Source organism: Thamnophis elegans, chromosome 14 (genome assembly GCF_009769535.1).
Source record: "Thamnophis elegans isolate rThaEle1 chromosome 14, rThaEle1.pri, whole genome shotgun sequence".
Taxonomy (NCBI): Eukaryota; Metazoa; Chordata; class Lepidosauria; order Squamata; family Colubridae; genus Thamnophis; species Thamnophis elegans.
This window is the reverse complement of record NC_045554.1, coordinates 32,190,628-32,210,125: the sequence shown is the minus strand read 5'-3', so window position 1 is coordinate 32,210,125 and position 19,498 is coordinate 32,190,628. Positions and strand designations below refer to the sequence as shown.

At 39.5% G+C, this 19,498-nt stretch overlaps 1 protein-coding gene across 1 annotated transcript in view; it reads left to right on the top strand.

Annotated features, from left to right (window-relative positions):
- WWOX (WW domain containing oxidoreductase) overlaps positions 1-19,498 on the top strand; it is a 587,962-nt gene that overhangs the window by 26,363 nt on the left and 542,101 nt on the right. The window contains exon 5 of the mRNA XM_032230503.1: positions 6,677-6,783. Coding sequence (XP_032086394.1) covers positions 6,677-6,783 — 107 coding nt within the window. The remainder of the gene's footprint in view (positions 1-6,676; positions 6,784-19,498) is intronic.

Sequence of the window (19,498 nt, the reverse complement as noted above, 5' to 3'; positions counted from 1 at the left end):
ACATCATGCTAATCCCCAAAGTATGTTTTGTTTACAAATCACAATAATGATGATAGTATCCATTTCAGTCGTGTCCGACTCTTGTCAATTCTATAGGCCAGGTCTTTCCATACCTTCTGATCTTACACTACTGGAGAAGACTCCTGCGAGTCCCTTGGATTGCAAGGGGATCAAACCAATCAGTCCTGGAGGAGATCAACCCTTACTGCTCTTTAGAAGGCCAGATCCAGAGATGAAACTCAAATCCTTTGGCCACCTAATGAGAAGGAAGGACTCATTGGAGAAGAGCCTAATGCTGGGGAAGTGCAAAAGAAGAAGGGAACAACAGAGAAAGAGGTCGCAGGATGGAGTCACAGAAGCATTGGGTGTGAGCTTAAATGAACTCCAGAGGATGGTAGAGGACAGGAAGGCCTGGAGGAACGTTGTCCATGGGGTCATGATGGATCAGACATGACTTCACAACTAACAACAATGCTCTGGCTGGTGTCAGCTTTGATGGAAGCTACCTTAAAACTAAATCCTTCAAACTTCCTAATTTCTTAGGGGCTCAATTAATAAGTTTCTTGATTTAGTCATCATCTGATAGGGAATTGGGATGGGAAACAATGTTGGGTTCTCAACACTTTTGAGGCATGATTGGGCTAAGTTGAATAACTGGAAAATGCAGAATGTTTTTCTGCTTCCTCAAAATATTCCTGGTGTGCCCTAAACCCCAATAATGCAATCTTGTTCCACTTTTGAAAAATTCTGTCCAGTGCTTGATGTCTCCATTGAAAAGAGTCTCTGAGAAAGAGGATTGTAGGAAGAAAATATGCTGGCTGATACTCTTATTCTTTAAGATGTACTGTAAAGGTAAAGGTTCCCTTCGCACATATGTGCTAGTCGTTCCTGACTCTGGGGGCAGTGCTCACTTCCGTTTCAAAACTGAAGAGTCAGCATTGCCGAAGACGTCTCCGTGGTCATGTGGCTGGCATGACTAAATGCCAAAGGCGCATGGAACACTGTTCCTTTCCCACCAAAGGTGATTCCTATTTTTCTACTAGTATTTTTACATGCTTTCAAACTGCTAGTTGGCAGAAGCTGGGACAAGTAATGGGAGCTCACTCAGTTACACGGCTCTAGGGATTCAAACTGCCCACCTTTCTGATTGACAAGTTCAGTATCTTAGCCATTGAGCCACTGTGTCGCTGAGATGTACTGTATCTTTTCTAATTGGACATTGTCGTTTATTTTATACTCTACTGTTTGATAAAGCCTTTGGAACTGAAGTAAAAAGAAAAAAAATCAAGATATAAACACTTTAGTACATTATTGAACCAAAATAAACAGAGGTTTCTTCTGTATATCATACATGAGATGATAATTTATCTTACACTCCAGTGATGATGTATAAAATGCCTGTGTTGCTTCAGATATCTGGCAGCGGTTACCTCAGGAAATCCAGAGGCTAACAGTTTACCGAAAATACCATATATTATAAAATATTAATGGTTTAATGAAGAACAGAACATTGAACACTAGCGGAATTTCATTTTTTTAAAGGAAATGATTAATATGGGGTGAGACATATTGTTTGTCGGCTTGTTGCCATTTAAAATAGATTGTCAGGGAAATTCAGCTTAGAGTTTATTATTTGAGCTACATACAGCTTTATACTGAGCATTATTACAACAGTCTTTTATGTATACAGTATTAATATTCACACTGGTTTTATTATGAAGATACACTGAACTTTCTTCTTATATCTTTTAATTCTATTTTTAAAAAAATATACAATTACACGTAGTGCTCGGCATACAACTATATTTGGGCCCAAATTTCCATTGCTAAGCAAGGCAGCTGTTAAGTGAATTTTGCCCTGTTTTACGACCATTCTTGCCACGGTTGTTAAGTGAAACACGTTAAGTTGGTTTTAAAGGGAATCTGGCTTCCCCATTAACTTTGTTTGTCAGACGGTCGCGAAAGGTGATCACCTGACCCCGGGACACTGCAACTGCAAATGCGTGCCAGTTGCTAAGTGTCCAAATTTTGATCACGTGACCACAGGATGCTACAACAGCCTATGGAAAGTTATCACCCAGCCCTCTCCCAGAAAAATGAAATATCCTAGGAAATATTGAATTGCAGAATATTATATTTCCATGGAAGTGAAAAGGAAGAAACATGTTTTAAAAAGACAGAGTAGCTCCCTGCAGCTTCCTGCCCATCCCCCTTTGTCAATGGGCCATTAAGATGCCTAGGCCAGTTCCTTTACATAATAAAGAGTTCTCCCCTTCTGTGCAGCTCCCCTTCAGGCATGATTAGCCTTCACCCACTCACCACATGGCATCTGAGAACTCAACCAAACCTGGATTCAAAACACAGCGTAGAGCAGTGGTTCTCAACCTTCCCAATGCCGCAACCCTTTAATACAGTTCTTCTTGTTGTGGTTACCCCCAACCATAGAGGAGCAGTGTCTCGGTTCCTAAGACCATCGAAAATGTGTGTTTTCTGATGGTCTTAGGCGACCCCTGTGAAAGGGTCATCCGACCCCCAAAGGGGTCCCGACCCACAGGTTGAGAACCGCTGGCCTAGAGAGTTGCCCCTGCATGGCCCCATGGGAGTGTGACAACCAATCAGAATACAAGCTCAAGATCAAAGGCCAGAGAGGGCATAAAACCAGGGACTTTCAGCATCTCAGCCCTTCTTCTCTTCTTCTCCACCAACATTGAAGCATGTGATCACCTTTTCTGTTCAGGAGCTCAAGCCAGGTGGCCCTGTCCACCATTAAACCATCTTTCCAAGCAGCCTCCATGTCTCCAGTGTCTTTTTCCCCACTTGGAGCCGAACCCAGAAGGACATTTCTTCCAACAAGCCGTAAATGAACAATCTCATAACTCACTTTTTTTTCAGTGCCATTGGGACTTTGAATGGTCACTAAATGAATGATTGCATTTCTTTATTTAGAAAAATGTACAGGTTAACTTGAGGAACGTAATTTGAGGATTACCTGTGTAGTTTGATGTAGGGAATATTTCATATTGAGCTACCTTCACTATTTCAGTAAGACATTTGCAAATCAGTTGAGAGGATTTTCCAAAACTAGGAAAGGATTGAGCACTTTGCATAAAATAACCTAGCACCCCGATGGCAAACTTATGCCACCTGTGCCAGAAGTGGCACGCAGAGCCATCTCTCTGGGCATGTGAGCCATTACCTGTTGATTTTCCAGGTTCTGGTGTGCTGGCCAGCTGGTTTTCACACACCCGGGACACCTGGAAACTGGAACAGCAGCCACCCGGTGTGCATGTGCGCGCCGGGAAGATAATCTTCCGTTTTCTGGTGCACGCATGCGCACTGGCAAGTTGCTCTTTACACGTGCTTGCATGCCAGAAACCAGAAGACCAGGCGGCTGGTGCGCATGCCAGAAACTAGAAGATCACTTCCTAGCACGTGCATGAAAGCCAGGTGGCTGCTCTTCAGTTTTCCGGCATGTGCATACGCACTTGTGTACGCCTGTTTCAGCACTCGTTGCCAAAAAGGTTCTCCAACATTGCCCTAACGTCTCCAGACGGACATGCTGGTAAACTGATTCCACTTTGTTGACAATGAATATTAAAAAGTGTGTTCATATTAGCCAGGATTGTTAATTAGAATCAACCCAGAAGATATTTGAAGAGTTTTGGAAGGGATCTGAGAAGGGATGTCAGACCCTTCTTAATTGTGAAGATTTAGAGGAAAAGGAAGGCACTAAGCAACCATTTTAATTTTCAGCACTTCTGATCTTTTCCTTAGAAACTTGCTGGGGAGTACTTAAACTTAGTAATCAAGTGCTATTTGTTTGTATTACAGTATGAAACCAATTTTGAAACAAATGTAAATGGCTTTTAAATATCAATCTTTATTTTATTAAAACAGTAAAGCATATGGCCCACTAAAAATGGAGCAGCTCAGCAACTGCCTTCCGAAAGTTTCTTTGCTTGCATTTGCTCAGTGGAATTAAAACAGGGGAAAGTATTTTGCATATGTTGAAAACTAGATTCATCTGCGAGCGGTGAATTACTTAGATAATTAAAGTTGCCTGATACAATGAATGGCTTTAAAAAGGAAGAGAAATTGCTTAGACTTAAACACTGTAAGCATGTAATTGCACAGAATGGTATAAATTTATGTAAGCAGTTGTTTCTTTAATCTTAAGTTATACCCTATGTTGTAAACTAAATTTGTCTTGCCCCAGGGTACTGCTAGGAGTGAAGCTGTGTATATTCAATAGCGTTTTTCCTTTGGATAAACAAGATTTAAACCAATCCTGCATCTTGCTTAAAACAAAAAAAGGAACAAATGGTCATTTTTTTTGTATTATCTGTTGTGTTAAATATTCAAGCGCTAATTTGACTCTTTCTAGTTTAGAATAGAATAACAGAGTTGGAAGGGACCTTGGAGGTCTTCTAGTCCAACCCCCTGCCCAGGGAGGGAACCCTTCACAACTTCAGACAAATGGTTATCCGACATCTTAAAAACTTCCAATGTTGGAGCATTTACAACTTCTGGAGGCAAATTGATTGTTCTAACTGTTAGGAAATTTCTCCTTAGTTCTAAGTTGCTTCTCTCCTTGATTAGTTTCCACCCATTGCTTCTTGTTCTACCCACCCTTAGGTGCTTTGGAGAATAGTTTGACTCCCTCTTCTTTGCGGCAACCCCCGAGTAGTTTGAAAGTATTAAGCTGGGATGGCTGGTCTAGAGAAAAGAAGAACTGGGGCGGGGGGGGGGGGATGATAGCAGTATTCCAGTGTTTGAGAGGTTGCCACAAAGTGGAAGGGGTCAATTAAAGATGCTTTTTCAAGAGGCAACTGGACTTTCTGGTTATTCTTTGAAGACGTTTCACTTTTCCTCCAAAAAGCTTCTTCAGCTCAGAAGCTGAAAAAGCTTCTTGGATGAGAAGCGAAAAGTCTTCAAAGAAAAACAGGAAAGTCCTCTTGAAAAAGCACCTTTGGGACAACCATGACCTGGATGACTGAGAATCTCCATAGACAGGAGGTGGTTAACTTATTTTCCAAAGCATCAGAGGGCAGGACAAGAAACAATGGATGGAAACTAATCAAGGAGAGAAACGACCTGAAATTGAGGAGAAACTTCCCCAAAGTGAGAACAATTAACCAGTGGAATGGTTTGTCTTCAGAAGTCATGGGGAGGCTTTTAAGAAGAGACTGGACAGCCAATTGTCTGAAACGGGATAAGTTCTCCTGCTTGAGGTGGGGGGGGGGAGGGGTTGGACTAGAAGACCTCCAAGGTCCCTTCCTCCTCTATTCTGATTGATATGATGCCAATGTGTTTGTGGGTAGATTCTTCACAACAAAATGCTTTAAAGTATTTAAAGAACCCTCACCACCCTCCAGGCCTTCCGCAAAGCTCTTAAAACCTGGCTGTTCCGACAGGCCTGGGGCTAAAGAGCTTTTGCCCCCCCCCCCCAATGGTATGGTTGTTGTGTGCTTTTAAATTGTGTATTGTTCTGTTCGTCTTTTTTATTCCTTATCTGTACCCCCTCCCTTGACTTGGATTGTGAGCCGCCCTGAGTCCCCTTAGGGGAAAAGGGCGGCATAGAAATATAATAAATTCAATTCAATTCAATTCAAAGTCTTTGTGAGATCAAAAGCCTGGATGGTGTGTGTGTGTGTGTGTGTGTGTGTGTGTGAAGCCACTTCGAAAAGTCAGCCTTGAAACCTCCCCTCCCCCTCCCCCTGGGCGTGGCTCAAATTAGCCAGGTAGCCGGAACACCTGAACGAAGAGGGCCTGTGAGTAGATTTCTGAGGGAATGGATGTAGGTCTGAGGGAAAGGGTGCATTTGCATGGAGGGGGTGTGTGTCTGAAGGTTTGTATATAGGATAAGGATTAAAAACAGGAGGATTTCATGATTTAAACGATTTAAATAGAAGGAAAGTGTGTTGGATATGTTCACTGCCTCGAGTTGTTTGTAAAAAAAATTGGCGGGAAATAAATAAGTAAATACACAAATAATGAAATACATAAACAAACTCCTAAATAAAGAACGTAAATAAGTATTGTGTCTACTTTTGGAAAGAGCAGACAAGGACCCTGATTTCTTTCCCTCCTACGAACGGATAGTGCTTTCTCTCCGTTGCTTCCTCAAAGGTGGGATGCTTGCACTAACTGAAATAGAAGATTGAACCATGTGCTGAAGACCTTGTCAGTTTTAAATAGTTGGGCCATGTCTATTTGCATTGGCTTTTGTTCGTCGGATTCATTTTCGGCGCTTTGACAGCTGCCTTTCCCCCTGCCTTAGTTTACTCCAAGTAACTCTGCCCCCCCCCCCCAAAAGTCTGTGTTACATTTAAAACGTTAGCGGAAGCATTTTTTAAGAAACCTGTAATTGAAAAATCTCAAAGGAAATGGATAAAACACAAAAGAGCAACAGTTAATCACGCTAATGAATGCACATCTGAAGCAGGAAAAAAGCTGATTGCCGAGTTTAACACTGCTATTTTTATTCTATATCCATGCATTTAAGTTGACTTTGTTTTGTATCGGCTCCAGGTTTTTTTTGGAAGCCAGCTAGAAATTTGATGAGTCAGGAGAATAAACTGTTTCCACAAATACTTAGGACCCAGGCAGACATATTTCCCTGCTGACCTGATGTTGTGTTCCTTACTGGGTCTTCCCAATATGTGCTTTGTGACAGGTTTAGAAACGGCGAAATCTTTTGCCCTCCATGGTGCCCATGTCATTCTAGCCTGCCGAAACACCTCAAGAGCGGATGAGGCCGTGCGCCAGATCTTGAAAGAATGGGTAAGGATCTTTGCTTTATGAATATCTAAATTTGTGCTTTAAAGCTTACAAGTGCTCAGAGATTTCTACCTCAAACTCCTAAGCTCCGCACATGGTGCATAATGTGGAAAAAGATGCCGCTTAAAAATGAGAAATTAAAATGACATTAATAAAATGTAGAGATGTCAGCTGAGCAAATCAGGTAATTATGAGTCTCTCAGAGTGAGATGATAGGTAGGTAGGTAGATAGATACTGTGTTTCCCTGAAAATAAGTCAGGGCCTTATTTTCTTTTGACCCCCGAAATAAGTGCTTGGCCTTATTTTCAGGGAGGTCTTATTGTTTTTGAGGTGCAGGAGGCGGCGAGTGTGGTCACCTCATGGCTACTGCTGTGTTGCAATATATTTGGGGAGGGCTTATTTTGGGGGGGAGGGCTTATTTTAGCGCATACGCTTAAAAGCCCAATTGGGTTTGTTATCTGGGGAGATCTTATTTTCAGGGAAACAGGGTGGGTAGATAGATAGATAGATAGATAGATAGATAGATAGATAGATAGATAGATAGATAGATAGATAGATAGATAGATAGAGATAGATAGAGATAGATAGATAGATAGATAGATAGATAGATAGATAGAGATAGATAGAGATAGATAGATAGATAGATAGATAGATAGATAGATAGATAGATAGATAGATAGATAGATAGATAGACAGATACTGTAGATAGATGATATATAGATAGATATACTGTTAGATAAATGAGAGAGAGACAGACAGACAACTACATATACAATAAAAAAATGCTTGAGCAAATCAGTATTTTGATTTTGAGCTGGAAAGGAAACAACAACCCTTCAGGCCCTATTTATGGAGGAAATATCACTGTGTTGGATCCCACTGTTGAGAAGACTCTCTCTCATTCCTAATATATAATTTCTTTCATTGGAGATGTTTGGAAGAACAAGACACACCCTTACTCTGAGAAAGTTTGTAATTTAAAGTGAAGACTAAATTAACACATTTGGAAGCATAAAATGGAAAAGAGGATAAATACATGATTCCTTTAAAATTTTGATAGGAATACAGGCAGTTGCGAAGTTGAATGTTTGTGTCCAAATTGAAGGAGATACTGATTTAACTTATAATAGATGAAATACAAGCCTTTCTACTGTTACTGGGTGCACTACTGGTAGTGTGGTTTTAAACACATTGGATTTAATGTAATAGTGTGGTAAAATATAATGGAAACCTATGAAAGACACCAGTCTTTGTGAAATGTATTTCAAATGTTTGTATGGAATCTGTCCTGTCAAAATGTTCTTTTGTTCTTTCTGTGGTTGAATTTAGCTTCATTTCATTTGGGGGACCTAGCATACACCATACAATCATCACAACATCCGGTTCTGCTTTCCTAACATGATGCTCTCCATGTGTGATGAAGTAATCAGTGCAATATGAAAGTTGCGATCCCTTGGAAAACAAAGTTTTTGCATTGCGTTTATTATGAATAGCTTCAAAATAGCTTTCTTTATTAGCTGTTTCTCTCTCCTAATTGTTCACAATACTATTTAATCTTAGAGTACAGTAGCTGGAGTACTTCCGGTCTATCTTTGTAATGGGATTGCTTTGTAATATCTTTGTAATGGGATTGCTGTTGTTTATTGAGAAGGACTAATTAACTTTGATGATGCCACTAATATTATGGCACTTTGACAATACCTCAGATTTATGACTCGGTAAAATACATAAATGAAATGCAGGTGCTGAAGCAGAAAGAATAAGTTGTTACTGAACTTTAATTACTTGAATTGCATAAGTAGTGAATTAGTGGGTGTTCAGAATTTACATCAGTTGGAAGTAATCTTGGAAGGAATATAAATAAAAGCTACTTAAACTGAAAAAAGGCAATTTTATTTGCAATCAATTTATGGTCTGAATCTAATAGAAAGACAGTTTTTTAAAAATTCTTTGTCAAGTGTATTTGTGTTGGTTTGTCAATGCTTTCTGTTGAGAGTCTATTGATATAATGGATTTCTCTTCAAAGTATCTTTTATTTAAATTGTATGGCTGCCACCAATGGCAGACTAGCTTTGATGCCATGGGTTAGTCTATTTTGACTGCCAAAGGTTGCATTAACTAGCACTTGAAATGAGAGCCTTAAAATTACAGGAACAGCATCTTAAGATGACACAGAAAACTGCAAGAGAGGGTAATTGAAAGAGTAACACAAAATCCACTAGCTCAGAGTATAACAACTGGAATTGCAAACATGTTTTTAAAGAGATTCATGAAATGCAAACTGCACAAATTAGACAAACATCTTGCTCCTTTTGTGGCAAAATTAATCTCGTTAGAGGAAATTAAGCATGAAAGTGATCTTTTGTAAAGATGCAACACTACATAGAGCCATACCTTCCAAACATTTCTGTTGCATTCCAAGAAACAAGATGCTTTGTGGAAAATATTTTATTATTCTTAGACTTCTATGCCACCCATCTCTCTGAGACTATTCTAGGTGTAAAAGGTAAAGGTTCCCCTCACACATATGTGATAGTCGTTCCTTACTCTAGGGGGTGGTGCTCATCTCTGTTTCAAAGCCGAAGAGCCAGTGCTGTCCGAAGATGTCTCCGTGGTCAGCAAGGAACGCTGTTACCTTCCCACCAAAGGTGGTTCCTATTTTTTCTACTTGCATTTTTACCTGCTTTTGAACTGCTAGGTTGGCAGAAGCTGGGACAAGTAACGGGAGCTCACTCGGTTACGTGGCACTAGGAATTCGAACTGCTGAATGGCTGACCTTTCCGATTGACAAGCTCAGCGTCTTAGCCACTGAGCCACCGCGTCCCATGATTCTAGGTGGTTTACAGTCAAACAATTAAAATGCCATACAAAACATTGGAACATTAAAATATGCATTTTTGGGCTCTACTTCTGGGACATGCTCCACATACATTTGAGTTGCCATCAGTTCATGTGGCCATCTTTTCATGTACCAATTGTCTTTATTCTTAGGGAACATCAGATAATATTGAATCTGCATAATAGCATCCTAAAGAAAGGATATGCAAAACATATATATGAAACAGAAGATTACCCTCTCACTCTTCCAAGCCTTACAACTGTTTGTGTATATTTCTTTCTGTCCAAATTCAGTAATAATAAATAGTCTATTGGGACGCGGTGGCTCAGTGGCTAAGACACTGAGCTTGTCGATCAGAAAGGTTGGCAGTTCGGCCGTTTGAATTCCTAGCGCCATGTAATGGAGTGAGGTCCCGTTACTTGTCCCAGATTCTGCCAACCTAGCAGTTCAAAAGCATGTAAAAATGCAAGTAGAAAAATAGGAACAACCTTTGGTGGGAAGGTAACAGCGTTCCGTGCGCCTTTGGTATTTAGTCATGCCGGCCACATGACCATGGAGATGTCTTTGGACAGCGCTGGCTCTTCGGCTTTGAAACAGAGATGAGCACCACCCCCTAGAGTTGGGAACAACTAGCACATATGTGCCAGGGGAACTTTTACCTTACCTTCAAATAATCTATTAGGGTAAAATGTTTAATGGAGTAAAACCCAAATTGATAGATTTCTAGCTGCAGTTGTATTTGAGAATTTGGTCATAATTTAGAACTGCATGTTAATTTCTTGGCTGCAAAAACCTGAGCCCACCTCTTCCTCCAAGAAGAAAATTAGAATTTCAGATCTTTGATACATTTTAATCAAAAATACATTGTCAAGCATAAATCTCTCAGCAATAGCCAAGGCCCTAAAGCAGTCGGGGGGGGGGGGAATTATCAATACTTTGCAAAGAAGGGAACGGTTGTTCCAATTCGCTTGATTGACTTTAAGACTTAATGAAAAACACTCCAGTAGAGTTTGTAAACACGTTTGCTCATGAGACTGCCGAAATCCTATGCCACAAGCTATAGAAATCAGCTGGGCTATTCCCTATTATATTACATTGACATCATTGAATGAAAGAGTAATGATTGAGCAGGGTTTCATAGCTCCCATTTGTAGGTATTTCCTTAATGAAGACTTCAGAAAATATGCAATGTGATGAGATTGCATCTAATGGATCACAAGCAGAAAGAAAAATAAATGTTAGCACTGCTTGTCAATCATTAAAGGACTGAAGAGTTCTACAACAAAGGTGTAGATGTATAGATGTGGCATAAAACATCTGTATAGTGCAAGGAATGTTGACTTAAAGAACACCTTAGGATCCAACTCTCTAGGTACAAGTAACTAGACCCACACTTGAAGAGTTCAAGTAGGAACTCTTACATAGGTATCTTCTCAGACTAATGGTTTGAACCTAGGTGAAACTAGATAAAGTTCAATAACACTTAAGAGGGGTCAGACTTTGCCTTCCTATGCTCATGTAGGGATTCCAGACAAATTTCTTGCTTGACTCTTCTTCTTGGCTTGGCCAGTATCTCTCCTACAAGCTCGTTGTCTTAAAATGGTGAGTAACTAAGCTGGAATTCTTAATCTTCTCTTGTGGCCCATCTACCTAGACATATGATAAAGTCTACACCCACTTTCCTTTGTCTATTTGTGGAACCCATGCATTTGTAACTCACTTCTATTAAACCGTGTATGCCATTTAAATGACTTCCTCACTTATTCAGGGAAATCAAGTCTCTGAAATGGTGAGCAGGCTGCAAATAGTGTTTTTCTTTTTCTGGTACAAATAAAATCGAGATAAATTGGGTCCCCGAACTAGCTGTGGAGCTGGTGAACAATATGGGATGTATCCCATTAAACGTTATGCAATGAAAATGGATAAAATTGTCCCCTGGAGGAGCAGAGGGTATCTGCAACATGATACTTTCAATATCCTGTGATTTTAGATATATGTCCCATTGCATTCTCTTTTGGTTATAATCATTCATTATGAAGTGTATGAATAAATTGTAGTTAGCTAATAAAACCACTGACAAAAGTATGGCTAGACAGCACCAGGCAAGAAGGTACGGTAATCACCAGTCAGGGTCTGTCTTCACTTCTTATAATCCTTTATAGGATAAAAGCAGCGGGGAAGATTGACTCTGCTTTTAGATAGAGGCAGGAACATCAACCAACAGTAGTAATATTTTCTTCATGTGATATTTGGTTTATTCTTCACTCCTTCATCTGGTCCTCCTTGATAGATAATGCAAATCATTTTCGGTGCAGAAAGAACGCCATCTCCTTCAGTTTGCTTTCATACATGAGAAAAGGGTATAGAGTTGAGGTAGTCCACAACTTACAACCATTTGTTTAGCAGCCATTCAAACAGAACTGAAGAAAGTGACTTAAAATCAGTCCTCGCATTTATAACTGTTGTAGCATCCCCTATGGCCAAAACCCAGATGTTTGGCAATCAGCATGTGTTTATACTGGTTGCGGAATCCAGGATGTCCATATGATGCCCATTTGTGATCAGCTGACTTCTGACAAGCAAAATAAATTGTGGGGGAAGGCAGATTCATTGAATAACCACACAATTATCTTAACGACTGCAGTGATTTTGCTTGGCAGGAGTCACAAAACTGGGCATGACTCAGCTAACAGCTGCCTTTCTTGGCAGCAAAAAATTGTGATCTTGAGTTGTGATCGTAAAGGTGTTCTTGCTTTATTTTTCAATGCCTCAAATGGCAGAACATTATCCTGACAGAATTTTGTATGAAATTTGGCACTATAGTATCACATCCAATGATTCTGCAGCAAAGAAATCTGTCCAGGTTTAAAATAAAATGACAGATTAAAATGATACAGATAATGTAAGAAATAGTATAAGGTGTCATTCCCCTCCCCCCTTTCCCTTCCCCAATTTTGGTCTTATTGCTATAATATTCCCATCAGCATTTGGGACACCTGAAACATTCAGCCGAGTGATTTATAAAGAAACAATTAAAACAATTCAACAGCTTCCCAAACTTGGATGAACTATTGAGGTACATGTTTTTCTCCTTGCACGATAAACATATGGTATGAATTTTCTTTCTCTCATTACAGATGCTGAGAGAAGGGGGAAGACAAATATTTATAGTGTGCTCGTGTTTTACAGTAAAAACACTGCTCAATTTGTTTATACAGTTCCACTGTTACAGTTTTTATGGTTAGTAGTGAAACCACTGTAAAATAAGAGTCTGGATTATATAGCAGATGTGGTGAGCCTCTTCTACTCCAATAGAACAAGCTACCCATCACTGAATTGTTAAATCAATGTTCTGAGAAGGGCTGAACTATTTTCACACATTTGTTTTTGTATGTCTTTAGACATGCACCATCATGATAATCTACTTGTGGACTAATGGCTCAAATAAACATAGCTAATTTCTTAAAAGGGACGTGATGGCTCAGTGGCTAAGATGCTGAGCTTGTCAATCAGAAAGGTCAGCAGCTTGGCGGTTCAAGTCCCCAGCGCAGCGTAACGGAGTGAGCTCCCATTACTTGTCCCAGCTTCTGCCAACCTAGCAATTTGAAAGCATGTAAAAAATGCAAGTAGAACAATAGGGACCACCTTTGGTGGGAAGGTAACAGAGGCCGGTGATGCGCCGCTCGATGCAAGTGACATCAAGTTGACCACGACTACCCAGTCACATGACCACCTAGCCATGCCCACCCAACCAGTCATTAGGCAGATCATATTAGTGGTCCGCAGGATTTAAAATTATGAATTTAGTGATCCAAAAGGTTGGGGACCCCTGGACTTGAAGACCTCCACGGTCCCTTCCAACCCATTCTGTGTTCTATGTATTTGACGTTGAAGACTTGTTTTTTAGAGTCTGAATCCTGTCGTTTTGCAGGATTCAAGTCTTTCATAGAAATACGTTTATGTCCCTAGCTCTGTTCACCATCTATAATCATCTCCTCATGAAGGTTCTCATCCTGCATTAATGTTCTGGTTTTGTAATAGTTTGGGGGTAATAAATTGCCACTACAGTAAATTCTATTAATGTAAAAGGTCAACGTAGCTCATGGTAAATACTTTACTGAGTGTTTATAGTACACTTCATACTTTACATGATTCCCTTTCTAATTCTGCTTATCTTTTCATTCCAATTCCCCAAAGGATATATAAAAGAACCCCTAAAGAGAGTAATTACTGCTCTACTTCTTAACCAACCCTTCCTTCCACCCTAAGAAGTCTGAGCTGTTTTTTAACGAAGGCAGTTTTAAATAAAAATGCAAATGGGCTGCTTTGTAACCACATTATTTACTCACCTAGCCTCTTATTACCATGTTTGTATTGTCGGCAAACACTATTTACAGTCTTGTAGAAATTAACATTACTGGTCCAGAGGAAAGATTGTTAAGGAAAAGTTGTGCTTTGGAACCAATTAGGATGAACGCAGCCTCCATTATGGCTCTTGGGAGATTGTACAAGCTTTGCGTTGTCAAATAATAACATTAGCCCGGAATGTGCCAACAGATCCACTATAATTATATCATTGGCCTTATTTCGCTTCGGCAGAAATTTCCACTGTTTGCATTTAGCAACGAAGCAGAAGAAGTTCCAGAGAGCATCTTATTATTAATGCTGTGATTATTTTCCAAGTAGAAAATCATGGAGGAGGAGGGGGAAAAAAAAGAAGTACTCAGATCCATTTGGTTTGGATTAATATTCTTTTGAGTCTTTGAAACTCATAGATTTATGTGGACTTCCCTTATTGGAAAAAAAAGGAATTACCAATCAACAGAATTAAAAGAACATTCAAGTCAAATTGGACTTTTAATAGTCATGAAATTTTCTTGGTGGCAGTCTGGTTTGACATATATTCTTTACGGGGATTGTTGTTGTTGTTGTTGTTGTTCTTCTTCTTCTTCTTCTTCTTCTTCTTCTTCTTCTTCTTCTTCTTCTTCTTCTTCTTCTTCTTCTTCCTCTCCACCACCTCCTCCTCCTCCTCCTCCTGCTCCTCCTCCTCCTGCTCCTCCTCCTCCTGCTCCTGCTCCTCCTCCTCCTCCTGCTCCTCCTGCTCCTGCTCCTCCTCCACCTCTTCTCCTTCTCCTCCTTCTCCTCCTGCCATATCCATCATCGGATGTTGGCCATAATGTTGGCAATCCTATTTTTATCAACAAAAAAGTGCTGTTGAGTTTTGTCCAAACCAGTCCTTTAGGTTTTGAAGCCATGATGTTCTTCTTCTGCCTGGACCTCATTTGCTTTCAATCTTTCCTTGGAGGAATAAGTGAAGTATGGCGTGTTTTTCTGGGTGTCCCTACCCAATCTAGGCTGCAGTTCTGATGTTCTTGATGCTTTGCCACTCAAGAACTAACCAGGTTTGACCTGTATTAATTTTCAGCAGCAGACAAAATTGGCCAGCTGCTGTTTCTTGCACCTTCTTATGGTGAAAGCTTGAAAATCTGACACGATAACAACTTACTTTTTTTTTCTTGATTTTTTGGTATGGTTTCTGCTCTTTCCTAAACTGGGTGAAGCTTCCGTACTTTGACAAGTCAGCCCAAGAGCCAGATTCATTTTTCATTAAAACGTGCACAACTGAATTTGTATCCTCCTTGTATATAAAAAATAACTAATTTGAATATATTCTATAGTTTTTGTAATGAGGTAATAAAAAAAAGAACCTTGAGTCATTCAGCCTCAACTTAATAACAAGTAAATATTGACAAGTTGCTGAGTCTTTCTGGCATTGGATTCTCATTGTGAAATGGGAATAATAGCTGTGTATTCCATGCAGGTCAATGATGTGAATCTGTGCTACTTTTAGGGAATATCTTTATTATAATCATAGATGGATGGATGGATGGATTAATTGATTAGTCTTAAGAACATATACAAAAATAAATTAATAATAAAATCTTGTGACCAATAAGACCAATAAGTGCAAGAGGTAGTCAGTGTCCTCTCTCTTCCTTCCTTCCTTCCTTCCTTTCTTCTCTCTCTCTCTGTCTGTTTCTCCCTCTCTCTCTCTCTCTTTGTCTGTTTCTCTCTCTCCCTTTATCTGTGTCTCTCTCTCCCCTTCCTCTTTCTTTCCTTCTTTCTCTTTCTTTTTCTTTCTCTCTCTCTCTCTCTCTCTCTCTCTCTCTTTCTTTCTTTCTTTCTTTCTTTCTTTCTTTCTTTCTTTCTTTCTCTTACTAGTATTTGGCAAAGTATTAAATGGGGCCAGATTGGTGTTATTCGTGTAGTGGAAGATATAACTATCCATTCATAATGAACTCTGGAAATACGAAATCTTTACATTTTCTTTTATTTTGTCCTGCTTTATGTGCTGGGTGGAAGCATTTCACAAACCTATGTTACTGACTGTGCTATAGGGTGAAGTGTATATTGCTTCTGAATGCAGAGCCCTATCCTATTAAAAATTTATTTGGGCTTCAGAGGTGATTTGCCATCTGAGCACTTTGGGCCATGAAAGTGTTGGGAATCTTACACACAAAGGAGAAAAGGACATTTGGAGAAAGCCAGAGTGAGCAGTGATCTGTGTACTTCTGCGATTCTTTATCCTCAAGACATATTTATAAGGAATATTAGATTAGAAATGCAATCTAAATTGTTCCCGTTTTTGTACAAGGCCTCTATTAATCTAACCTAGTTAAGGATTCTCAGTGCATCATTTTTTGTGGGAACAGTTTTATTACTTGGCGTATAACTTTATAAGGGGGTGGTAAAAATAAGTTATTGTGTGCTCTGCTTGTCCAGAGTTGTTTTTGCTTGGCCTTATTTCACTTGAGATCGCTGAGATAAAGCCTCATGGTTAAATTTGATTGTGGAAACCCAGCATTTTTATTAAACAATCTTGTGATTGAAGAGCCAGCAAGAGATTACTAGATTTTGTTTTGTGCTGTTCAAATCAAGCAAATTCCAAGCACTCTTTGAAAATTCCGTAGAGAATATAGTCAAGGAAAAGAAGTAATATTTGATTATGCTTATCTTATTTGAAAAGCTCAGTTTTCACTTTATCCTGGGTATCCAAATATTGGTTAATTGTTAAAACAGTCATTCCTTTTTATCTATTAAGGTCATCTCAGTACCAACAGTAAATCTGTGAATGAGAGAATGTGCTTTGCAATTCACAATTATTGTTTTTTTTGGGGGTTGGGGCTGATAACAAACGATATTATTGAAATACTGCAAAGTTATTGTTAAGTTTGCTGACTGCTCTTCACTGGTTATACCTGACCCAAACCAATATCTTTGCCAGTTGGACACTGCAGATGAAAAACAATTAATCCCAGAAGTATCAGATTTCATAGAGTTGGAAAGTACCATGCGGAAATTCAAATTAAAATGTCTGTAATGGATGGTATTATGGCTTCTGCTTGAATGCATTTGTTGGAGGAAACCCACCTCCTTTCTGTTTAATTGGTAGGATTGGCAGATTACTTTATTGTTAGATTTTTTTTTCTAATATCCAATTGCTTTATTGTAATTTCAGTTCAGTCTTCACTAACTTGCTCACCACAGAAGACAGGCAAGAATACAATGGCCATGTTCCATTTTCTTCCTTCCTCCCTCCCTCCCTCCCACCCACCTCCCTCCCTCCTCTGAACACTCTCATTGCGATTCCTGGTACCAATTTCTTTGATGCCAGTTAAAGTGTTAAGATAAGACAGTACTTGAGATAGTAGCTGTATCATTGCAAAATAAAGTAGTCTTATTAGTTACAAGCAGGGACAAGGTGGCTCAGTGGTTAAGACGCTGAACTGTCGATCAGAAAGGCAGTTCGGTGGTTCAAATCCCTAGAGTCCCGTAACAAAGTGAGCTCCGCTATTTGTCCCAGCTTCTGCCAACCTAGCAGTTTGAAAGCATGTAAAAATGCAAGTAGAAAAATAGGAACAACCTTTGGTGGGAAGGTAACAGCGTTCCGTAACCTTTCTCACAATGCTGGACTCCTTCAGTTTGCAATCATTTAGTATCCCAAGATTTTTGTTAGAACTATATACACAAGATAGGAGTTGATACTTAATTGTTATATTTGTGGATTTGATTTTTGAACTTTGCATTTGTTTTGGTTAAATTTTCACCTTTCACTCCTCTAACATATTAGAATTATTTAATCCAATTATTTAATCCAATTATTCAGATGGCCACGTTATTAAGTATCCTTTCCAACTTTCTGTCAACTGTAGACTTGGTAAGCATTCTTTCCATCTCTTCATCCAAGTCCTTAATAACAATAGCAATAGCAATAGCAATAGCAGTTAGACTTATATACCGCTTCATAGGGCTTTCAGCCCTCTCTAAGCGGTTTACAGAGTCAGCATATCGCCCCCAACAACATTCCGGGTTCTCATTTTACCCACCTCGGAAGGATGGAAGGCTGAGTCAACCTTGAGCCGGTGAGATTTGAACCGCCGAACTGCAGATAGCAGTCAGCTGAAGTGGCCTGCAGTACTGCACCCTAACCACTCTGCCATAATAAACTTTATTATGGTCTTAGACTAGCAATAATTAACAACGGTATTAATAGTAATGGGATTGGGATTGAAGCTTGTTGCACCCAACTCAGTACCTCTTGTTACCGTGTTTCCCCAAAAATAAGACAGCGTCTTCTTTTCTTTTGAACCCCGAAATAAGTACTTGGCCTTATTTTCAGGAAGGTCTTATTATTTTTCAGGTTCAGGTAGCTGCGAGCGTGGTCACCTCATGGCTGCTGCTGTGTTGCAATATTTTCAGGGGGAGTTATTTTTTGGGGAGGGCTTATTTTAGCACATGTGCTCAAAAGCCTGATTGGGCTTATTATCCGGGGAGGTCTTATTTTCAGGGAAACAGGGTAGTTTGATGAGGAGCTCTTAATGAATGCTCTAAATATCATTTTTGAGGTATCTATGAATAGCTTAAAATTTTCAAGGTGTCTAGACTCAGATCTTGTTTTCTAATAACAACATTATAGGTTATGTTATGCTTTGCTGAGTTCAAGCAATATTATCTGTATACCACTCTACTGCAGAAGTTACTAATGAAGAAATGAGAAATAGCCTGGAAGACTCATTCTTGATAAATTTATGCTGACATCCAGTTATTACTGTGCTGTTTTCAAGCCACTCACAGAAGTATCCCCATCAATACATGCTAGAATCGGTCCAGACACCATTATTAGATTTATTGGTCCAAGATTCCCTTGGACCTCTTATTTCTCCTCAGTGAAAATAGGGATGCATTTCCCCTTCATTAGCACTTAAATTCTGCTGGTTTTCTCAAAGATAATGTAGACTATGATCTGGCTTGTTCACTATTTCAGGATTCAATTTTGCTTCTGCATATATTTAACACATTCAGTTTACAACTCAATTTTTAATATTATATAAAACTTCAGAATTAATGCTAAAATATGTTGCTTCACTGTTAATCTTTTCTGCTTTCCTTTTCCTTTTTTGGAGAACTTAAAAGCTTGCATGGTTTCTTCTTGTGTGTATATGCATGCATGCCATATTGGTTGACCAACATACTAATGTACAGAATAATGTTGCAGGATCCAGTCTGGGTTGAGCACTGGGATGAGAGGTTTAGTTTTCCCAGCTGTCATCTGCCACCTTGTGCTCACTTGTGCGTCACTGCTTGTGGTGACAGACTGACATGAACTATAGGGAAGGGGAAATGCTTGGGAAAATGAAAGTAAGTTCTGTGCCTTCTTGAGAGGCTGCCTCAAGGTCACCCAGCTGGAAGGAGGAGGGAGCTGCATACCAAACTGTGGATCGACCATTATGAAAACATGTTGCCTGAACCTGATTAGTTACATTGGGGTAGGCAGCAAGAGACAGTTAAGGGAGGAAAAAGTAAATCTTAGGGATTTT